At 45.7% G+C, this 23,556-nt stretch overlaps 2 protein-coding genes across 2 annotated transcripts in view; both read left to right on the top strand.

The window, feature by feature from the left end:
• Positions 1–23,556, top strand: part of LOC113450234 (uncharacterized) — a 75,302-nt gene that overhangs the window by 33,683 nt on the left and 18,063 nt on the right. The gene's annotated exons all lie outside the window — the stretch shown is intronic.
• On the top strand, positions 1,801–20,545 carry LOC113450218 (uncharacterized). Its single transcript, XM_026721386.2, has 5 exons — positions 1,801–2,036; positions 6,208–7,152; positions 8,483–8,600; positions 11,077–15,195; positions 15,740–20,545. The coding sequence occupies exons 2-4, from the start codon at positions 6,421–6,423 to the stop codon at positions 12,045–12,047; spliced, it is 1,821 nt and encodes a 606-aa protein (XP_026577171.2). The 5' UTR covers positions 1,801–2,036; positions 6,208–6,420; the 3' UTR covers positions 12,048–15,195; positions 15,740–20,545.

Here is a 23,556-nt window from a genome sequence, read left to right as displayed (position 1 = left end):
CTGCATCCTATATTTGTTAGCAGAAAATATTGCCTTTTCCAAAACACATTTCCAACAATGGTTCTGTGATGACGCGGAGTGTAACACAAACGTAACAAAATCCAAAATGTAAATGTCCTTTAATGCCTCCAACTTGGCCCCACTGTTCAATAATTCTCAGTTGGAGATAAAACTTACTCAAAAATAGTCTTCAAAAGAAAGCAATGAATGCTTTGCTTCCAGCAACTTTGCCGTGTGCAGTTCGCCCTTTTAAACAGTCTTCCCAGCTGCAGCCCATGAAGGGGATCAGGGCCCTTTCCTCCCCCATAAACCACATTGCTCCCTTATCCATTCCTCCCTGCATGCCCTAGGATGAAGAGGGGGTGGGCCTGGGCCTTCCTCTGAATGCCCAGCCGGACTGTGTCGTTCCCCAGTTTCCTCCACAGCCACCGGAGCCACACTCCCACTCCCTGTCAGCTGTTCCACTTCTCCCTTGGAATCAGATTCCAACTGGGGCATGACAGGTTGATTGTTCTCACTGCTAGGAAGTTTCTCCGTAGTTCTAGGTTGAATCTCTCCTTGATCAGTTTCCATCCATTGTTTCTTGTCCTGCCTTCAGGTGCTTTGGAAAATAGATTGACCCCCATTTCTTCGTGGCAGCCCCTTAGATATTGGATATCATGTCTGCCCTAGTCCTTCTCTTCACTAAACGAGCCATGCTCAGTTCTTGTAACCGTTCTTCATATGTTTTAGCCTCCAGGCCCCTAAATCATCTTGATTGCTCTTCTCTGCACTCTTTCTAGGAACAGAAAGCTTTGGGCTGCCTTTTAACTCTAATATGCTTTTCCTGGCTCTAAAGGGCTGATGTGATACACACCCATTCTCACACACCTTCACCGCATTCATTCACAAATCATAAAAATAGTATTTTTTTTTTCAAACTTGGCAACTGTAAGACAGGTGGACTTTCAACTCCCAGAATTCCCCAGCCAAGCAGAATGAGGAAGCTCCCCGTAACGAAGACCTTCTCCTGATTAATTGTCCTCACTGTCAGAAAGTTTCTCCTTCGTTCTAGGTTGCTTTCTCTCCTTGATTAGTTTCCACCCGTTGCTTCTTTGTCCTGCCTTCTGGGGCTTCGGAGAACATCAATCAATCAGAATAGAGCTGGAAGGGACCTTGGAGGTCATCTAGTCCAACCCCACCCAAGCAGGAGACCCTACACCACTTCTGACAGACATGCAGTCCAGTCTCTCCTGGAAAGCTTCCACAGCTTCCACCTGATTTATTGTTAGGGCTATCAGGAAATGTCTCCTCAGTTCTAGGTTGCTTCTCTCCTTGATCAGTTTCCACCGGTTGCTTCTTTGTCCTGCCTTCTGGGGCTTTGGAGAATATCAATCAATCAATCAATCAATCAATCATTTCCTTCTAAAACTGAAGGTAAATTCAATTTAATGAATCACATCACAGTTATACAGGTAAATATTTAATTAATAGTTTTAGTGAAACGAGTCTCAGTGCCTCAGAGATTACTCTAGGAATTATTCCAAAGCAAAGGAGCAAGAAAACCATCAACACGTTCACTCCAATCAATCAATCAATCAGAATAGAGCTGGAAGGGACCTTGGAGGTCATCTAGTCTGACCCACACACACCCCTCATAAACACGGAGACCCTACACCGTTTCTGACAGACGGCTGTCCAGTCTCTCCTTGAAAAAGCTTCCAAGGATGAAGCTCCCCTATAAACAACTTCGGAAGGCGAAGCTGTTCCCCCCCGCTTGGTCGATTTCTTTTCCCTGCCCTTCCCCGAGGCCAGCTTGGCTTTTCCCGAAGCCGCCAAAGCCGAGCCGGCCTCCGCTCTGTCCCCCAAGAGTTAAAGCGATAGAGAGCCGCGCGGCGGCTGGCGGCTTGGGAGGCGGCCCGGACGCTTTTCGGGAAGGGAAGGCTGCAAAACGCCGAGGCTCCCTTCCTGCTTCTCCGCCAGGCGCCTGGATTTGGGGCGTCGCCAGGAACGGGAAGCCTTTCGCCGGCAGGCAGCCGCCCCGGGAACCGGCCAAGGTATCTATCTATCTATCTATCTATCTATCTATAGGCCGCCGCGCGAGCGGGTCTCTTTTGGCGGGGTGGGGTGGGGTGGCTGCAACGGGGGCTCCCGGAGACCGACCGATCCATCGATCCATCGATCGGATCGATGGGATCACGCGATCGAAGGCGCGCGCCCGATCTTTTCCTTTTTTTTCTTTTTTGCCGGGTACCCGACAGCCGCCGCTCTCCGGGTCCGATCAAGTCCCCGGAGTTGCGTCCAGCCTGACCCGGCCTCAATTCATCCTCGTCCATTGTTTCCCTTCCGCCATAAGAAGAATTTTTTAAAAAAAGAGGGGTGGGGGGTGGCTGGCCGAGCCCATGGTGCGCGGCGCAAAGCCGGATCTCCGGTCCGGTCCGGTCCACAGAATCAGACCCGACGCCAACAGGGTTTTTTTTTTTTTTGCCTTTGCCCTTTGGTGCTTATGATCCTACTAAGCCCCTTCTCGGCTGGGATACACTCCAGCCAGGTTAGCCTGGTTGAAATGAAGCCAGCTGACCACGATGGGCGACTCGGGTTGCCCTGGATGGTCGTGTGAAAGGATGGACGGCAAAGAGAGAGAGAGAGAGAGAGAGAACAACGCGAGGCTTTTTAAGCGATAGAATGGATGCGCTGGAAAGGGGCCTTGGAGAGGTCTTCTAGTCCAACCCCCTGGATGAGAAACCTATAATATTTCAGATAAGTCTCTAGAGTTTTCTTAAAAACATCCAGTGATGAAGCACCCACAACTTCAGAAGGCAAAAAGGTTTATTGTCCTCACTGTGAAGAACTTTCTCCTTAATTCCAGGTTGCTTCTCTCCTTGATGAGTTTCCATCCCTTGTTTCTTGTCCTGCCTTCTGGTGCTTTGGAAAATAAGTTGACTGCCCCACCCCTCTTTGTGGCACCCCTCAAGTACTGGAATACTGCTATCATGCCCCCCCCCAGTCCTTTTTTCTCTAGATCCAAATCCAAACCCAAATCCTGCAGCCGTTCTTCATATATTTTAGTCTCCAGGCCTTTGTTCATCTTAGTTGCTCTTCTCTGAACCCAGAGACTCAGAATAAAGCTATTTTCTTAGTGATTATGAAAAAAAAAAAAAAATCCACCGGATGGCTCCCAGCATGCAAGCCTGCAGTTGTTAAATATGAAGCAAGTTGTTTCTTTTTATTAGAGCAGGATTGATGGCAACACACAGAATGGTGAATTTCTCCGAATACAATCAGAAAGATTAAAAGGACGTAATATGGGCACGTTGTGCATGTTGATCGGCCCTTAGAGAGAGAATTAAACACCGGTATCTGAATATTATAGGAAGTCCTCAACTGATATTATCACAATTGAGACCGGAATTGCTAAGCAAGATGGTTATTAAGTGACCTGATTTTATGACCTATTTGTCGCCGTTGTTCAGCGAATTGTTGAGGTTCCTAAGTGAATCACACAGTTGTAAAGCCGATCCAGCTTCCTGTTGATTTGGCTTGTCAGAGGCTGGAATGGGTAGGTAGCATTTGGGAGGCTACCTACGCGGTATATCCCTAATATAAGGGAGACAAATCAAATAAATAAATAAAATAAAATATTAATATCCTTAGAGGCTACCTATACGTTATATCCCTAATATTAATATCCTTAATATTTGCTAATTAAAAGGATTTTAAAAAATACAGTATTCCTCAGCTTAGACCTCTTTGTTTAGTGACTGTTAGAAGTTAAAGACACTGACTTATAAGTGACTCATGACTGTTTTTCACACTTAACGACCGTTTCAGCATCTCACATGGTCAAAATTTGGACATTTGGCAACAGGTAGAATAGAATTCTTTATTGGCCAAGTGTGATTGGACGCACAAGGAATTTGACTTGGTGCAAATGCTCTCAGTGTACATAAAAGAAAAGGTACATTTGTCAAGAATCATGAGGTACAACACTGTCACGGGGTACAATAAGCAATCAAATCATACTAGGAAACAGTTAATATAAATCATAAGCGACAAAGTTACAGTCATACAATCACAAGTGAGAGGGGATGGACAAGAAAGAGTGATGAGAAGATTAACAGTAATAGTAGTGCAGACTTTGTAAATAGTTGGACAGTGTTGAGGGAATTATTTGTTTAGCAGAGGGATGGTATTTGGGGAAAAACTGTTCTTGTGTCTAGTTGTTCTGGTGTGCTGTGCTCTATAGTGTTGTTCTGAGGGAAGGAGTTGAATCAGTTTATGTCCGGGATGTGAGGGGGTCTGTAAATATTTTCACAGCCCTCTTTTTGACTCGTGCAGTATATACAGGTCCTCAATTGAAGGCAGGTGGGTAGTAATTGTTTCTTCTGCAGTCCTAATTATCCTCTGAAGTCTGTGTCCGTCCTGTTGGGTTGCAGAACCAAACGTTTGCACTTTCCCAGGGTCAATGTGATGACACTTGTAACCTTCCCAGTGTCAACTCATAAAATATTTCTATGGTCCTTTTAGAGTTGCCAACAGAAAGGGAGAGGGGACCCATGTGGCAGCGTGCAAACCAAAAGTGCATTCCGTAAATAGTTTTCAAAGATAGTAACTAGGTGACCGAAGTTTCTGCTGTGCAAAAATCTAACTGGAGACCATGATTGATAACTCTGGGCTATGGATGTGTCCCATTGGAGAATATAAATTATGATGTACCCAGGAAGTGGGGGGGGAAACCCAGGGTCAAGGGTAACAATGAAGGACGTGTCTCAGAGTTGGCTACACCCAGGCAGTAACGGACATGTTAACTCCCAGTAAATCCTTTTGAAGTTTTGAAGTTTTGGGTTGAGGCTCATAATTTAAATGGAGGTCACTGTCTGAATCCTGACACCCAGCCATCTTCCAACAAGCAAAGCCAATGAGGCAAGCCAGATTCTTTAATGATCAAATGATTCACTTAAACAGTTGCAGTGATTTGCTTAGCCGCTGTGGCAAGAAAGTTGGTAAAATGGGGCAAATCTCTCTTTCTTAGCAACGGAAATCCTGGGCTCAATTGTTGAGTTGTAAGTCAAGGACTACCTGTAGTTAAAGCCAAGGTTGTTTATTATATGCCAACATTTATCAACATCATCATCATTTAACAACCTCATAATCCCTTGTGGGACGGAGTCGGGGCAACTGAATAGAGCTAGCAGTGTGTTTTAATGGCCGGATGCCCTTCCTGTCACCAATGCGGAGTTTTGTTCAGCAGATATATTCTCAGTGTGCCCAGAGAGAGAACTGTGGGCAGATAGGACAGCACTCCAGAGGGTTAACGTCATTGCCCTGAGGATCATACCTTGTCCTCTCCCCTCTTTGCAAGAGCTTTATAGCTCCCGTTGCCTTAAGAAAGTTCAAAACATTCCCCAAAATTTCATTTTTTTTCAACTACTACCATCTGGCAGACGGTACAGGAGAATAAAAACAAGGACAAATAGGCTGAAAAACAGCTTCTATCCCAGGGTAGTAACTCTACTGAATTCTACTGTATAGTGCAGTGTTGGTGCGGTGTCGGGGGTTTCCGGTTCAATGTGTGGAGTGTGAAGGATGTGTGTTTTGTGTTTATTTTCATGATGTGCACTGAAGATGGTGTTTGATTTCATTGTACAAGGTGCAATGACAATAAAGTAAACTAAAGTAAATAAAGTAAACAGTTTTTTCCCTGAAGGCCATCACTCTGCTAAACAAATAATTCCCTCAACACTGTCCAACTATTTACAAAGTTTGCACTACTATTACCGTTAATCTCCTCATCACTCCTTATCACCCATCCCCTCCCACTTGTGACTATATGACTATAACGTTGTCACTTGTACCCTTACGATTTTTATCAACTGTTTCCTAGTATTTGATTGCTTATTGTACTCTATGACTATCATTAGGTGTTGTGCCTTATGATTCTTGAACTCTTGACGAGCGTATCTTTTCTTTTATGTACACTGAGAGTATTTGCACCAAGTCAAATTCCTTGTGTGTCCAATCACACTTGGCCAATAAAGAATTCGAATTCTAAACTAAACTATCTGCCTGCATCTAGGATCAAACTCACAGCCTCCTGATTGTGAGACGAGAGCTCCACCGCTAGACCACTGCACCGCTCTATATGCCAACATTTATCCCCCGGAGTAAACATCACAGTCCACACTTCTACAAGAGCTGACTTTTTTTATTTTTGTGTGTTTCTTTTAGTGCTTCCCGGGAGAAAATTTAGCACCCCAGATCTGGAGCAAAGAACAAAAAAAAAATATCTTGAGGATTAAAAACAACGACAACAGAGACCTTTTTATTTTCACCCCTCGCATTTCAGTCATGTGACAACAATCCTCAAGCCACCATTTGGGGGTTTCTTCTCCATCCACCACCCTGGATAGAACCGAGCCTGATCCACCGTCAAACCCAACGATGAAAATGGAGGCCCCAGAATCTCCCGCAGACCTGAAGCCATCCTTAGACCTGGATGGGCCAAGGGAAAGCCCCAGTGTGGCCCCGATGGGCTCTGACCGGCAAAATCTGAGGTGGAGGAGGGGACTTCCATACATCAAGCAGGAGCCAGAAGAGGATTGCTTGTCCTCTCTACACTGGGAAGCCCAGTGGCAGGAATTCCTGGGGAACATGCAGTCCCCTTGCTCGGGGTGGGGGCCCAGAGCTCTGCCGGCGGCTGCCCCGTGGAGGGACACCAAGGCACCCTTGGCCCATCTAACGTTGGCGGCCGCCGGCAGCCAGCGGTCCTCGGAAGGGACGTTTTCCCAACCCGTGCCACCAGGTTTCGTGGGAGGGATGTACCTGGCTGACCAAGAAAGAGGGGGAGTGAAGGAGGAGGTGCAGATCCAGGCGGTCCCAAACCCAAAGCCCCCCTGCCAGCGCTTCAGGCAGTTCCTCTACCAAGAAGCGGAAGGTCCCCGCGAGCTTTGCAGTCGTCTCCAGGACCTCTGCCGCCTGTGGCTGAAGCCGGAGAGGCACTCCAAGGAGCAGATCCTAGAGCTGGTGATCTTGGATCAGTTCCTGGGTGTCCTGCCCCAGGCGATGGAGTGTTGGGTCCGGGAGTGCCACCCTCACACGTGTGCCCAGGCCGTGGCCCTGGCAGAGGACTTCCTGGTGAGGCATCCGGAGGAACGGAGGAGGCAGGAACAGAAGGTGAGAAAGCCTGAAGTCCACTTTTAGGACCTCAGGTGGGCCACCAACCTTCCCAAATCCTTATAGAAGCTGTTAGCTACCTTTTTCATTTACCAAGGGAGGTTCTTTGGGGTGGCATGAGGCATGCTGGGTATTGCAAGAGCAATTTTGGACGTCTTTTTGAGAGCCACCACTATCCTGAAGGGACCTGACTGAAGGCAACGTGGAATTTTAAAAAGTTTGTAATGTTATTTTATAATCTGAAAAAGGGTTAATCTGAAATTAATTCTGGTTTTAATATTAATTGTATTGGTTATATTGTATACTGCCCAGAGTTCTCTGTGGGAGATAGGCAGTTAAGATGTAAGGAAAAGAAAGAAGAAAGATGAAAAACAAGTGTGTGTGTATGTGTGAGAGAGAGAGAAAGAGAGAGAGAGAGAGAGAAAGAAAGAGAGAGAGAGAAGAGAGAAAGAAAGAAAGAAAGAAAGAAAGAAAGAAAGGAAGAAAGAAAGAAAGAAAGAAAGAAAGAAGGAAGGAAGGTATCTTGGTTTTCCTAAGGACTAATTCCAAGGCTTATTTTTAGGGCCAAGGACAAATGAGAGAGAGAGAGAAGAGAAAGAAAGGGAAAGAAAGAAAGAGAGAGAGAGAAGAGAAGGAAGAAAGAAAGAAAGAAAGAAAGAAAGAAAGAAAGAAAGAAAGAAAGAAAGAAAGAAAGAAAGAAAGAAAGAAAGAAAGAGAGAGAGAGAGAGAGAGAGAGAGAGAGGAAGGAAGGAAGGTATCTTGGTTTTCCTAATCCTCCAATGGCTCCCCTTCTTGACTAATTCCAAGTATTTGCTTATTTTTAGGGCCCAGGGATGTTTCATGACAAATGAGAGAGAGAGAGAAAGGAAAGAAAGAGAGAGAGAGAGAGAGAGAAAGAGAGAAAGAAAGAAAGAAAGAAAGAAAGAAAGAAAGAAAGAAAGAAAGAAAGAAAGAAAGAAAGAAAGAGAGAGAGAGAGAGAGAGAGAGTGGGAAGGAAGGAAGGTATCTTGGTTTTCCTAATCCTCCAATGGCTCCCCTTCTTGACTAATTCCAAGTATTTGCTTATTTTTAGGGCCCAGGGATGTTTAATGACAAATGAGAGAGAGAAAGGGAAAGAAAGAAAGAAAGAAAGAAAGAAAGAAAGAAAGAAAGAAAGAAAGAAAGAAAGAAAGAAAGAAAGAAAGAAAGAAAGAAAGAAAGAAAGGAAGGAAGGAAGGAAGGAAGGAAGGAAGGAAGAAGGAGTGGAAGGAAGGTAGGTAGGTATCTTGGTTTTCCTAATCCTCCAATGGCTCCCCTTCTTGACTAATTCCAAGTATTTGCTTATTTTTAGGGCCCAGGGATGTTTCATGTGGTGACTGTGAATTGTCCTGACTCTGATCAAGCATCATCTGAAAGACCGCTTAACAGGCCGATCAAACAGGAGGTCAACGAGGATGACCTTTCTCAAGGTAAGCAGTTCTTACTACCAATTAGATCAGCGTTTCTCAACCTTGGCGACCATGCTGGTTGGGGAATTCTGGGATTTGAAGTCCACACTGTTGCCAAGAGTGAGAAACACCGGCCTCTCTCATTAATGTGTAGTTCTAGTTTTCCTGTGAAGTTGACGGTTCTGGTCTGAGCTTCCTTTGTGGAGCTGACGAACTAAACTTGCTCAACAGTTATTGATCATTTATTTAAATAATAATAATTTTATAATAGAAAATATTTTTCTGTCAACCCATTTTTGTTTAAATATACAGAAGTACATCAGGGGATGAGAGCAGATGATGTCCGCAAAGTAGAAGCCGAAAGATGGAAGGATCTGAGAGGAAAAGATAAACCTTGTATTTAGAAACAGATGAAAAACCAATACGTTAATTAATATATTTACTATTAATTTCCAAATGTTAAAAGAGGGTGTGGGGTAAGCAAAGGAACATGGAAGGAGAGTCACCCTGTATGAGTTGGGCAGCCATAACAATCAGTCACTTCATGATTTTTACAAGATAGACATTATACATCTATTAAATAAATGAATGCCTTTAGCAATATTAACTCCCTTTTTACAATTCTGTAATCCCTTAATTCAGGTTAGAGTTGTGGCAACTGGATGGAGCTGAGCATTTACTGGCCGGATGCCCTTCCTGATGCCTGTATGGAGTTCACAGCAGATTTTGTTTTTCTTTGCACCCTAGAAGTGAAATATCTGCCCCTACCTAGGATTGATCTTCACCACTAGGCCCCCATGCCGCTCTTATTTCTTATATTATAAATTTATGGGTTTATTGAAGTGAATTCTTTTAGCAAGAAAAATATAGATATCATCCTTTCTAAAGGCATTTGTTTATTTACTTAAATAAGTAAAATGCCTTTAGCAAAGGAAGAGATCACAAATCTATTAAAAATAAATAAATGATTCTAGCAAGAAAGATATTGGCTAAAGGGGCAGAAAAAGAACATCAGATTGCGGGGGAAAAAGTTACTGTAATACTGTAACTTGAAATAAAGACCGGGGGGGAAAAAGGACATGTTTTGTAAAAGAGCCACAAATATACCCCCAGTTGAAACTTCTGATGCTGGAAAACAGTAGCAACAAATGGTAAATAATGTCCCCACCCCAAAATCAACAGTTCCTTGTGCATAGTTGAACACAGTCTAGTGCAGTTGATGGCGAACCTTTTCGGCACTGAGTGCGTGAATGCATGTGCATGCATGTGCATGCATGTGTGTGTGCCGGAATGCTGGAAAACCAAAGACCAGCTGGCCGGTGCACGCATGCCTGTTTTTGGGGTGGTTTGGGGGGGCATTTTGGCCCAAAAAACAGCCCCCCCAAATGGCCCGAAAAACAGCCTGTTTTTTTACCAGCCGTTTTCTGGCACTCTGGCCCCCGTGAAGATACACTGGCCAGCGTGCATGTGCCAGAAGCCAGAAGACCAGCTGGTGATGGTGCGCATGCCCACTGAGAGGGCTCCGCTTGTCACCTCTGTCAATCAAAAATATTTCTCTGGTCTTTTAGAGTTGTCAGCGGAAAGGGAGTCCGGGGAGGGAGTAATGCATACCTTAAATATTTCCGTAAATAATTTGCTACGCGGCCGAAGCTTCTGGCACGCAAGATTATTACTGGAGAGCATGATTGATGGCTCTAGGCTATGGATGTGTCCCATTGGAGAATATACATCCAGGGGATGTGGGGAAGACCAGGGTCAAGGGTGAGATGAATGATGTCTCTCAGTGTCGGCTCCACCCAAGTAACGCCGACATGTTCGCTCCTAATAAATGACTTTTTTTTTAAACTCGGAGAGATGCGGCTAGAGACTCATGATTCGAATGGGGGGGTGGATTGTCGGAGCCCTGACAGTGCCACAGGTTCGCCCTCATGGGTCTAGTGCAGTGGTGGTATTCAGCCGGTTCACATCGGATTGGATGAACCGGTAGCAAGGATTTGGTGTGGGTCACTGAACCGGTAGCACGTTCTGGCTGGCCACACCCCTGACCCGGTCACTGGCTAGCTTGCCCACCTGTCCGATTGTATGAACACCCTGCACACCTGACGCTGGGCCCTCAAGGTATTTCTTTTTTCCCTTCTTCCCGACAATCAGCTGTTCATACAATCAGCTGTGCCGGGATTCCCCTTGCTGAGGCCCAGGAAGGCAAAAAATGGAGGGAGGGACTCAGGGCCCCCCCCTCCATTTTTTGCCTTCCTTGAGCCTGGGAGCAAAAATGCCCCCTCAGAGGCTCTTCTGAGGCCCAGAAGGCCCCCCAAAATGGGTGGGGGGACAACTGCAAAAAAGCCCCCCCCCAAAAAAAAGGCCTGACCACGCCCACCTTGCCACACCCACAGAACTGGTAGTAAAAACATTTGAATCCCACCACTGGTCTAGTGTCTCTAGTTTCCACTCTTCTTTTGAGAACGAATATTAGTGCGTTTTCTCTTTATCCCTGCAGACGACGCTCAGGTGGGTGAAATTAAAAAAGACGATGAGTGGAACGACACCATGGGAATGGAGCCCCGCAGATCATCGTCCCCGGAAAGGCGGGAAGGGGCAGGCAGATTTGGTGAGGCGGGAGAACCCCAGAAGAGTCCTCAAGGCCCACAGGAGAACGGGCCCAAAGGAACGGACGCAAACGCATCCGGGGCGAAGCCGTCCTTGTGTTCAAACTGTGGGGGGAGTTTTAATCCTGTCTCCGGTTTGCTCGGCCCAGAGGTCTTCCCCTTGGGTGCGAATCCTTACAAATGCTCGGTGTGCGACAAGAGCTTCTGCCAGGTTGCCAAACTCATCGCCCACGAGCGGCTGCACACCGGCGACTGGCCGTACAAGTGCTCCTTCTGCGGCAAGAGCTTCAACCGCAGCTCCGACGTCTCCCGTCACGAGCGGATCCACACAGGCGAGAAGCCGTTCAAATGCGCCACATGCGAGAAGTGCTTCAGCCAGCGGTCCAAGCTGATCGTGCACGAGAGGTTCCACACGGGGGACAAGCCCCACACCTGCTCCTACTGCGGGAGAAGCTTCCACCAACGGTCGGACCTGGTGAAGCACGAGCGGATCCACACGGGAGAGAAGCCCTACAAGTGCTCGGATTGCGGCGGGAGCTTCCACCGGAGTTCGGATCTGGTGAAACACAAGTGGATCCACACCGGGGAGCGGCCATACAAATGTTCCACCTGTGAGAAGAGCTTCCGGCAACGCTCGGCCCTCCTGTACCACGAGAGGACCCACACGGGGGAGAAACCGTACGCCTGCACGGCTTGCGGGAAAGGCTTCAGTTGTAAAGCCCACCTGGTGCTCCACAAACGGACCCACACGGGGGAGAAACCCTACAAGTGTAACTACTGTGGGAAAAGTTTCACCACCAGTTCGTACTTTGTGAAGCACCAGAGAATGCATTTAGGGCAAGAAACTCTCCCGGTTCTGTGAAAAGTAAGAGACGCACCTAGAAATCTTTCAAGGCTTTCCTTTTCTGTGGATCTCTAAACCTTAACCCCCTGGGTGTAGAAAACTATCAGGTCGGAAGTAATTCCTGAAGGCTTAGTTTTCTGTTTGCAGGGATTTGTAAAATAAGCAGCGTACAACCGCAGGGTGGGAAGAGAGTCTCGATCAGCCGCGGTTGCAAACGTTGAATTTGTTCAATTTGGATTGGGTGGAAAGAAACACCTATGCTGAATCGTGCGGGAAAAACATGATGCCGAGAAATGGTTGCCTCCAGAAGATGCAAATGCTCCAACCCTGGAAGTTTTGAAGGAGAGATTGGGCAACCATTTGTCTGAAATGGTAGAGGGTTTCTTCCCGGAGCGGGGGGTTGGACTAGAAGACCTCCGAGGTCTCTTCCAACTCTGCTATTCTGCTCTGCTCTGCTTTGCTCTCTATACTCTCTACTGTACACTCTACTCTCTACTCTACTCTACACTCTACTCTCTATTCTCTACTCTCTACACTCAGCTCTCTACCCTCTACTCTCTACTCGCTACTCTACTCTCTACTGTACACTCTATTCTCTACTCTATACACTCTCCTCCCCTCTATACTCTACACTCTACACTCTACACTACTGTCTACTCTATACACTCTGTTCTCTACTCTCTACACTCTACACTCTACTCTCTACTCTCTACACTCTGCTCTCTACACTACTGTCTACTCTCTACACTCTATTCTCTACTCTCTATACTACTCTCTATACACTCTACTGTCTACTCTACACTACTCTCTACTCTATATACTCTACTCCCTATTCTCTACTCTCTACACTCTACTCTCTGCTCTCTACACTCTACTCTACACTCTACACTCTACTCTCTACACTCTCTACTCTCTACTCTCTACACTACTGTCTACTCTCTACACTCTATTCTCTACTCTCTATACTACTCTCTATACAATCTACTGTCTACTCTACTCTCTACTCTATATACTCTACTCCCTATTCTCTACTCTCTACACTCTAGTCTCTACACTACTCTCTACTCTCTACACTCTCTACTCTCTATCTACACTACTGTCTACTCTATACACTCTATTCTCTACTCTCTACACTCTACTCTCTACACTACTCTCTACTCTATACACTCTACTCTACACTCTACTGTCTATTCTCTACTCTACACTCTACTTTCCACTACTCTCCACTCCACTCCACTCCACTCTACTCTACTCTACTCTAACTCTACTCTACTCTAAAGAAGGGCCTGTAATAGCTTGCCTTATTGGAAAAAAAACTGTTTATAAAACATATGGGTGAGAAGAGCAGTTAGGGAAAGATACTTATCCATTTCCTCTGAAATCAAGAAAATTCAAGGGCGGTTCCTCAGGTGGCGGGATACCTGATCTGCTTGGAAGGGAGCCAAATGCAGGCCTTCTCCATTTTAAAAGATTGGGGTAGCAAGCGTTAGGAGAGGCCCTTGTTCTCAGTGTTGAGCAAGTAGATACCCGTGGGCCTATCATCCCTTTGTCCCTCCAAATATTTCATTACTAATATATTTTAATTAAAACTGATAATAAATGGAAAACTGACTTTGAGTCAGGCACTGGCCTAAGGCCAGGGGTGGCTTTCTACCGGTTCTGTCCACCTCTGTAGAACTGGTAGCTCTGAAGAGCAGCAGACATAGAACCGGTTCTATGTGTGCTGATGTTTTTGCCTACCTGCCCACCCGGGCTCTTACCTGATACTTTATTTCCTGATTTTTCAACTTCAGCTGCTGAATGAGGCACAGCTGCAGTTAAAAAAGCAGGAAAAGAGGGCTGTTTCAAAGGCTGCATCTCTGCACACAGCATGCTGATGACGATTTACAGGCGCGTGGCTCACAGCATGCTGATGACGATTTACAGGCGCGTGGCTCACAGCATGCTGATGATGATTTACAGAGAGAACAATCAACCCATAGAACAGAAGTTGCCCTCGGAAGTTGTGGGAGCGCCATCACTTGAGACTTTCAAGAAGAGATTGGACTCCCATCTGTCAGAAATGGTGTAGGGTGTCCCGCTTGGTTGGGGAGTTGGACTAGATGACCTACAAGGTCCCTTCCAACTCTGTCTGTATCTGAGGACCACAGTAACAGGCAACACAGGACTGTTGTGGCTTCCTTGTGGTCCTGTGATCAACATTCAGGTGCCAATCAAGAAGAATCTTCCAATGCTTGGCCACTGACTCATATTTATGACGGTGGCAGTGTCCCGGGGTCAGGGGATCCCCTTTTGCGACGTTCTGACAAGCAAAGTCAACAACCACATTCAAAATCACTTAACCACCCTGTTACTCCTTTACCAACTGCAAATGTTTCGTTTGACAACTGGGGCAAGAAAAATTGGGGCGAAACTCAACACACGCCTCACTTAGCGACAGAAATTTGGGGGGGTCCATTGTGGCCGTAAGTCAAAGGACTACCAACAATTCATATACGGTGTAGAACTCTTAGACCAATGTTTCTCAACCTTGGCTGTATGGACTTTAACTCCAACAATGTTGTTGAGAGGATCAATAACCCTCCAAAAACAACATTTCTGGCCTTTTTTTTTTTTTGAGCTAATATTTCTCCCGTCGCCTTAAGTTCAGAAGCGGTTCCATAGGTGGAAGGTGTAGACATTTTGGTGAGGTAGCCACGTTTAGTACTGTAAGGAGCCCCAGGCCGCTCCTGAGTGAAGGAGGGGAACGTCTGCCAATTTGAACTGAGGTAACGGAACGTGAGACAACTGGCAGTTGGAACAGAGTTCTTCCATTCCCAGAATCCTCCAGCCAGGATGCTTTAAGTGGGGAGGACTTCAACTCCCAGAATCCCCCAGCCAGGATGCTTTAAGAGGGGAGGACTTCCACTCCCAGAATCCCCCAGCCAGGATGCTTTAAGTGGGGAGGACTTCAACTCCCAGAATCCCCAGCCGGGATGCTTTAAATGGGGAGTTCTTCCACTCCCAGAATCCCCCAGCTGGGATGCTTTAAGTGGGGAGGACTTCAACTCCCAGAATCCCCCAGCCAGGATGCTTTAAGAGGGGAGGACTTCCACACCCAGACTTCTGGAGCCAGCATACTTTAAGAGGAATGGATTTCTTGCTGGCTGGGGGATTCTGGGAGTTAGTCCATCCCTCTTAAAGCATGCTGGCTGGGGGATTCTGGGAGTTGAAGTAATCTCTTCTTAAAGCATGCTGGCTGGGGGATTCTGGGAGTTGAAGTCATTTCCTCTTAAAGCATGCTGGCTGGGGGATTCTGGGAGTTGAAGTCATCTTCTCTTAAAGCATGCTGGCTGGGCAATTCTGGGAGTTGAAGTCGTCTCTTCTTAAAGCATGCTGGCTGGGGGATTCTGGGAGTTGAAGTCATCTTAAAGCATGCTGGCTGGGGATTCTGGGAGTTGAAGTCATCTCTTAAAGCATGCTGGCTGGGGATTCTGGGAGTTGAAGTCATCTCTTAAAGCATGCTGGCTGGGGATTCTGGGAGTTGAAGTAATCTCTTCTTAAAGCATGCTGGCTTGGGGGATTCTGGGAGTTGAAGTCATTTCCTCTTAAAGCATGCTGGCTGGGGATTCTGGGAGTTGAAGTCATCTTCTCTTAAAGCATGCTGGCTGGGCAATTCTGGGAGTTGAAGTCGTCTCTTCTTAAAGCATGCTGGCTGGGGATTCTGGGAGTTGAAGTCATCTTAAAGCATGCTGGCTGGGGGATTCTGGGAGTTGAAGTCATCTCTTAAAGCATGCTGGCTGGGGGATTCTGGGAGTTGAAGTCATCTCTTCTTAAAGCATGCTGGCTGGGGGATTCTGGGAGTTGAAGTCATCTCTTAAAGCATGCTGGCTGGGGGATTCTGGGAGTTAGTCCACCCCTTTTAAGGCATGCTGGCTAGGGGATTCTGGGAGTTGAAGTCCACCCAGGTTCTAATGTTTGATTAACTCTGTTAATCTGAAGAGGACAAGGACCACCATGCCACAAGAGAGAAGGCTGGCAGGATTTTCTTCTGCCTGTGAGCTTCTCGGAGGCCTCTCATTGGCCACATCTGGAAGGATGCCAGGCTGATCTGGAAGATGCTTTTGAATGCTGAGGCCCCAAACCAATAAAGGTAGTCCTCGACTTACGACCACAGTTGAGCCCAAAATGTATGTTGTTAAGTGAAAAAAATCCTTAAGTGAATTTGGCCCCATTTTACAATTTTTCTTGCCAGAGTTGTTAAGTGAATCGATGCATTTGTTAAGTTAGCAACACGGTTGTTAAGTGAATCTTAACAGATGTCATGTTAACAGATAATCAGAGTTGGAAGGGACCTTGTAGGTCACCTAGTCCAACCCCCCTGCCCAAGCAGGAGACCCTGCACCATATCTGACAGATGGGAGTCCAATCTCTTCTTGAAAGCCTCCAGGGATGAAGCTCCCACAACTTCTGAAGGCAACTTCTGTTCCATGGGTTGATTGTTCTCACTGTCAGAAAATTCCTCCTTATTTCCAGGTTGAATCTCTCCTTGTTCAGTTTCCATCCACTATTCCTTGTCTGGCCTTCGGGTGCTTTAGAAAATAGCTTGACCTCTTTCTCTCTGTGGCAGCCCCTCAGATATTAGAAGACTGCTATCATGTCTCCCCTGGTCCTTCTCTTCCCTAGACTAGCCAAGCCCAGTTCCTGTAACCGTTTGTTGTATGTTTTAGTCTCCAGTCCCCTCATCCTGGTCTCTCTGTCTCTCCCCATTGACTTCGTTTGTCAGAAATTTGCCAAAGGGGATCACAAATGTGAGTTAGATGCCCAGCATCTGAGTTTGGATCACGTGACTGTGGGAATGCTGCAATGGACGTAAGTGTGAAAAAGAGTCACAAGTCACTTTTTTTCAGTGCCCTTGTACCTTCAGACGGTCACTAAATGTTGTGTTGTGAATAGAGGGCTACCTGTAATTGAGCTGGTTTTATTCTCTTCAACTGAGGCAAAAGGAAGAAGATTATTTATGTCAGATAACAGATAATCAGAGTTGGAAGGGACCTTGTAGGTCATCTAGTCCAACCCCCTGCCCAAGCAGGCGACCCTACACCATTTCTGACAAACGGCAGTCCAATCTCTTCTTGAAAGTCTCCAATGATGAAGCTCCCACAACTTCCGAAGGCAACTTTTATTCCATTGGTTAATTGGTCTCCCTGTCAGAAAGTTTCTCCTTATTTCCAGGTTGAATCTCTTCCATCCATTATTCCTTGTCTGGCGTTCAGGTGCTTTGGAAAATAGCTTGGCCGCTTCCTCCTCTCTGTGGCAGCTATGTCTTTATGAGGTGAAGCTGATTCTTGAAGAAGTGGCACCTTTCTTGCCCCAAATTGGATACTTGAGGTTTTGGGAACAAGCCACAGACTAGAAGTCCGTCATAAATTATATGGCGGCTATATTCTCCAAAGCACCTGAGGGCAGGACAAAAAGCCAGGGGTGGAAAGTAAGGAAGGAGAGAAGCAAACTAGAACACTAAGGAGAAATTTCCTGACAGTTAGAACAATGAATCAGTGGAACAACTTGCCTTCAGAAGTTGTGAATGCTCCAACGCTGGAAGTTTTTAAGAAGATGTTGGATAACCATTTGTCTGAAGTGGTGTAGGGTTTTCTGCCTCTAGACAAGGGGTTGGACTAGAAGACCTCCAAGGTCCCTTCCAACTCTGTTATTATTCTATATAAATTATATAGCTCAGTGTCAGAGAAGATGTTTTGCTTGAAGAAATTTGCAGCGTTCACTTAATGATTTCCTTAAAAATGGTCAGAAAATTGTTTCAGGCCACATGGATTCTTACAACCGTTAAGGACAACACTGTTTCTGGTCCGAATTACGGTCATAAGCTGAGGAGTACTTGTACGGAAATAGCCCGCTGTGGGTCTCAATCTCTAGGTTTACTCTCCAGAGTCCAAATTTTTAAGGCCAGAATCACCTTGTAAGAGAGATGGACGGCATAAAACTTTAATACATAAATCAAAGCACACTGATTCCTTCCCAGAAGGCCCGTGTTTCTACAATTTTGGGAGAAAATGGCCGAATTAGCAAACAACTGGAGGGAATTTGGGATTTTCTGGGCTTTATAGCAGGTCCTATAAAGTAGCCCTTGGCTCTATTTCTGCCTATGAACTGCACGCGGGATTGTTTAAAAGAATAGTTATGTTTCAAATGCCTCTCCTTTGCTGACATGTCTTAATATTTGAGATCGGAGGAGGCGGGCGTGGTATTATCGGAAAGAATCTGTGCATGTCTCTGTTTTGCAAAAAAAAAAAAAAAAAGCATGAGTACGTTTGAATATTTATTCAGCCCTGCGGTTGGGTTGCTTCCTTTTTCATGCCTGTAATATAAACAGCTTCCTTCTCAATGTCTGGGTGAAAAACTACATGCGTGTGAACAAGTTGATTCAGGTAGGTTGCGTCTCTTCCGGCGCAGCTTGGCAGCAACACCCTCCCCCACCCCCTAACTCTGCCAAATAATTAATTTGCCTTATTCGACGGCACACCTGCAAAAATGACTAGTCGTGGTTCGCTGGCAGCCGGTGTAGACGGCAGTGGAATTGGACAGTGGGGAAGAACGGGGACCAGTCTGGGAGTCTGGAGAGGACTCGGACGAGGGTCCTGTGTCAGATGCGGGGATGAAGCCAGGACCATCTGGGATTGGGGTGCTGTCTTCAGAGCCTTCGGAGTCTGGCAGCAGCGAGGAAGAGGAACGAGGGGAGCCTGTTCCTAGTGCGCGTGTACGCAGAGCTGCTAGAAGGCAAGAGCAGTTGAAACAAAAGGGGCAACTCGGGATAAGGCTGGGAGGGGATTGCCCCTCCCATTAGGTATAAAGGGCAGGCCAAGATGATGAAATCTTTGCAGGAAGCAAAGTAACTCGATTGGTTCCGAGTACTCCTTGAAGCTCTATGGTTGGTTTTTTTCTGGTACTTCGGTTGGTTTCTTTTATAGTTAATTGAATGGTTCTGTTTTGGGCAGCATTCCACAGCACTGAAAGGTGTGTGCTTATCTTGGGGTGGGTGGGACTGTTTAAGATTAGTTCAGGCTGGGAATGAAAACAATTCCCAGCGTTGCAATAAAATAGGTTTTGCTTTTAAAGCAAGTTTGTGAATAATTACAATTTACGAAGCCAGGGTCAGAACACGAGTCCTCAAAAAGGAGGACAGAGAAGTTGTTGTGTGGATTGTGAAATCATTCAAAAACTGGGGTTTCCCAAGTTGTTGGCATTCACTGGGACACAACGGGAATATGAGCCAGGCCTCCAAGGGCGATGCGTGGCTACCTCTCTTAGATTTTCTGTATCCATTTTGGATCCTTTTTTTGTGTGTGTTCTGCTTTTTTTTTTGTTGTTCAACAAACCTGGTGTCAACTCATACAATATTTCTATGGTCCTTTTAGAATTGCCAACAGAAAGGGAGCGGGGAGCAGTAGGCAGCTTGCATTCCATAAATGTTTTCAAAGATAGTTTCTAGGTGACTGAAGTTTCTGCCGATCTAACTGGAGTGCATGATTGATGGCTCTAGGCTATGGATGTGTCCCATTGGAAAATATGAATTACGATACACCCAGGGGTTGGGGGAAAAAGACCAGAGTCAAGGGTGACAGTGAATGATGTATCTCAGAGTTGGCTACACCCAGGCAGTGCCGGCATGTTTACTCCTAATAAATCTTTAAGTTTTGGAAGTTCAGCTCGAGACTCGTGATTTAAATGGGGGTAACTGTCGGAGCCCTGACAGCTCGCTCTTGCCAAATAAAAATAAAAATAAATCTCCCCAAGCCGTTATGAGGAAACTCTACAGCCAACATTAAGGATCTAAACTACCACAGAAATGGACCTTCAGCTGGACTCTGTCCTCGTTTCACTCCTGTGCCTGGAATGTTCTGCAGGATCTGGGCAAAAAAAGTCAAGATAGCCGCAACAGTGCGATGGAGATTCTGCCACAAATGGTTCAGCCTCTGTCTTGTGGACAGCTTTGTCCAAATGGTGTCATCTACTTGTGTGCCTGGCCATATCATGGTTTTAGCCAAAAAAAAACCTATAAAATTCTGTTTCTAAAAGAAACTGGTTGGGGAAAGGTCAACCATCACTTTCCCAGGCCTTAACTAAGGGTCCGTTTGACCCCGGCAGATCCAATTCAGACAGAAAAGCACAATTTTTTTTTCCTGACCCTTGTTTCTCCAAAGACAGTGAACGTTTATGGATCAAGGGTGCATGTTTAATGACGCAATGGGACACACAAGCGAGGACCCAGCCATTTGAAGATTTTTGCCACAAGCTTTGAACCCTTAAAAAGCAGGGTGTTTTTTTAAATCTTGGGAATGGGGAGTAGAAATGCATGCACAACCTTACTTGAGGTTTTCTGATTTTTTTCCCCCGCAATCTGCCTGAATAATTGAGGGGGAATCTAGCTTGCAATATTAATGTTGATGGTTATTGTCTTGTATATATATTACCTGTAATGTTGTATTGTTCAAATAAATAATTTGTTTTTTGGTTTAGAAGCTCTGCCACAAATCTCATTCTTGAGGGGGAGGGCAGCACCTCAGTGGACCTCACCTATTTACCAATAATCACTTGGGTTAAAATATCTCAAGCATAGTTATATTGGGCACTGAAGTAGCTAAGAGGTATAGGGTTCGGTAGTGAGTAAAAAGTTAAAACAAGGAAAAGATAAGCAGGCCAACTGGAGAATTCTGGGAATTGAAGTCCACACATCTTCAAATTACCAAGTCTGAAAACCACTGATATACATAAATACTGTATAATCTGTAATTTACCCAGGGAGCACCTGAGTTTTGCAAAAAGTGAGATCAACCAACCCATGGAACTGAAGTTGCCCTCGGAAGTTGTGGGAGCTTCATCACTTGAGACTTTCAAGAAGAGATTGGACTCCCATCTGTCAGAAATGGTGTAGGGTCTCCTGCTTGGGCCGGGGGGTTGGACTAGATGACCTACAAGGTCCCTTCCAACTCTGATTATCTGTTATCTGTTAAGTAAGAGGGAAAGGAAGATAAGTCCCTCTGTTTCCATTCCACTACGGGTAGTCCTACACTTACGACAACAATTGAAGCCAGAATTTCCATTGTTAAACAAGACAGGTATTTGGTGAGCTTTGTCCCATTTTATGACCTTTCTTGCCACAGTTGTTAAGTGAATCTGGTTTCCCTGTTGACCTGCCAGAAGGTCACAAAAGGTGATCACATGATGTTGTGGTTCGCCGACAGCAGGTGCGGACGGCTGAGGTCTCGGAGAGTGAGGACTCAGATTAGGGTCCTGTGTGTGATGTAGGGATGGGGCCAGGACCATCAGGGAGTGGAGTGCTGCCTTCGGAGATTGTGGAAGGGATGAAGAGGACCCCGTGCCCAGGAAAGAACAGCTGCAGCAGCACGGGAGACTCAGGAGTAAGGCTGCAAGGTAATGGCTCCTCCCTTAAGAGATAAAAGGCAGCTGAGAAACTGGACTTTTTTGCAGGAAGCAAAGAACTTCTCGCACTTCAAGCCTTGTGGAAGTTCGGACTATCTTGGTTTGTGTTTGAAGACTTTTTGTTTGGAGTATTTCTTGGCAACTTTGTCTAGTGTTCTTGGCAGCCTTGCACAACCTTGGCAAGGCTCGTTCTTATCAGAGACAATTAGTCTGAAACAGCCTTTTAATTGTGAATTAACAAATTCGCAGACAAGCATTAAAAGGTTTTGCTTTTATCTCTGGTGTTTGTTTACTTGGAACAAGGTTTGGGTCAGAACACATGACCTGGATACACTGCAACCACCATAAATACGTCAGCTGTCGAGTACCCGAATTTTGATCATGTGACCATGGGGATACTGCAACGATCATTAAGTGCAAAACAGTCATGAGCCACTTTTTACAGTGCTTTTGTAACTCTGAACAGTCATTAAATAAATGTTGTAAGTAAAGGAGTATCTGTTCAGGTAATCATGGACCTACAACCAGTCATTTAGTGACTGTTTGAAGTTACAATGGTGATGGAAATAAGGGGCCCCATTGGGTAATATTTCAGTAACAAGGACTGACTTAGATTAATGTTTTCTAGTTTATTTGTAAGAAGGTTCCATATTTAGGCAAGAAAACCCAAATGCGGAAGTACAGTCAGTATATGTGGTACCTCACTCAATGGCAGTAACTGTGAGAGGGATCTAATGGACAATCATTTAAATATCAGCCAGCCGTCTGCTACGGCTGCCCAAAAACTCCACACAGTTTTAGGCTGCATAAACAGGGATAGAATCAAGATCAGGTGTTAATACCGCTTTGTAATGCTTTGGTAAAACCACACTTGGAATACGGCCTCCAGTTTCGGTCGCCACGATGTAATAAAAGATGTTGAGACTCTAGAAAAAGTGCAGAGAAGAGCAACAAGGATGATTAGGGGACTGGAAGCGAAACCATTATAAAGAACTGTTGAAGGAATTTGGTATGTCTATACATATACGGTATATGCATATGTCGCTGTGTGTACATATGTCGGGTGGGAAGGTGTGCTGGATAAGTTTGTCACCTTATTTGTAAAAATAATAAAGGCAGGAGATAAATAAATACATTTTAATAAAATATCCAGACGGTAGCAGCTACCGGTATCTCCCGTCCTGTTCTTCAATATGAGCCACTTCTTTTTTTGAGTTTTCCTAGAGTGGAACTTTATTTACCATTTTGTATGCACAACAATGAAGCATCTAAAACCCCAACGGCAGCTGTGCAGACACTAGTCTCAGGTGTGCACACTAGCCTCCCACTAAACAAAGTTTTGCCTTGCATTAAACGCAACCCAGTCTATAATCAGTCTATAATCAGTCTATAACGGAGGTCTCCAAACTTGGCAACTTTATAAGACTTGTGTGGACTTCAACTCCCAGAATTCTGGGAGTTGAAGTCGACAAGTCTTAAAGTTGCCAAGTTTGGGGATCCCTGGTCTATAATCTTACCGCAAATCCAGTATCACCATATTTGAATTCACACTAATTACCTGTACAGGTAATCCTCGGCTTATGATCGCAACTGAGCCCAGAGATTATGTTGCTAAGTGAGAAATGGTTGAAGTGAGTTTTGTGAACTTTCTTGCCCCAGTTGTTAAGTGAATCTCTGCAGTTGTTCAGTTAGTAACATGGTTATTAATCTGGCTTCCCCACAGACTGCAGCCAGCAGAGCTGGCAGCAGAGTCGAATAGTGGGGAGGAACATGGCCAGTCGGGAGTCTGGGGAGGACTCGGTGAAGGGATTTGTGTCCGATACAGAGATGGGGCCAGGGCCACCTGGGAATTACGTGCCGACTCTGGAGCATCCAGAATCTGACATCAGCAAGGCAGAGGAAAAGCGGGAGCCTGTTCCCAGGGCACGCTTGTGCAGAGCTGCCAGAAGGCAAGAACAGTTAAGACAAAAGGGGCGACTCGGGAGTAAGGCTTGGAGATGATTGGCCCCTCCCATAAGACACAAAGGAGGAGCAAAGGGACATGAGCCTTTGCAGGAAGCAACTTTGTTCGTTCTGATCGGTTTAAACT

This window comes from Pseudonaja textilis, chromosome 2 (assembly GCF_049901715.1).
Source record: "Pseudonaja textilis isolate UNSWEBS1 chromosome 2, rPseTex1.2, whole genome shotgun sequence".
NCBI lineage: Eukaryota > Metazoa > Chordata > Lepidosauria > Squamata > Elapidae > Pseudonaja > Pseudonaja textilis.
The sequence above is the reverse complement of the archived record's forward strand: the minus strand, read 5'-3'. Positions and strand labels throughout refer to the sequence as shown.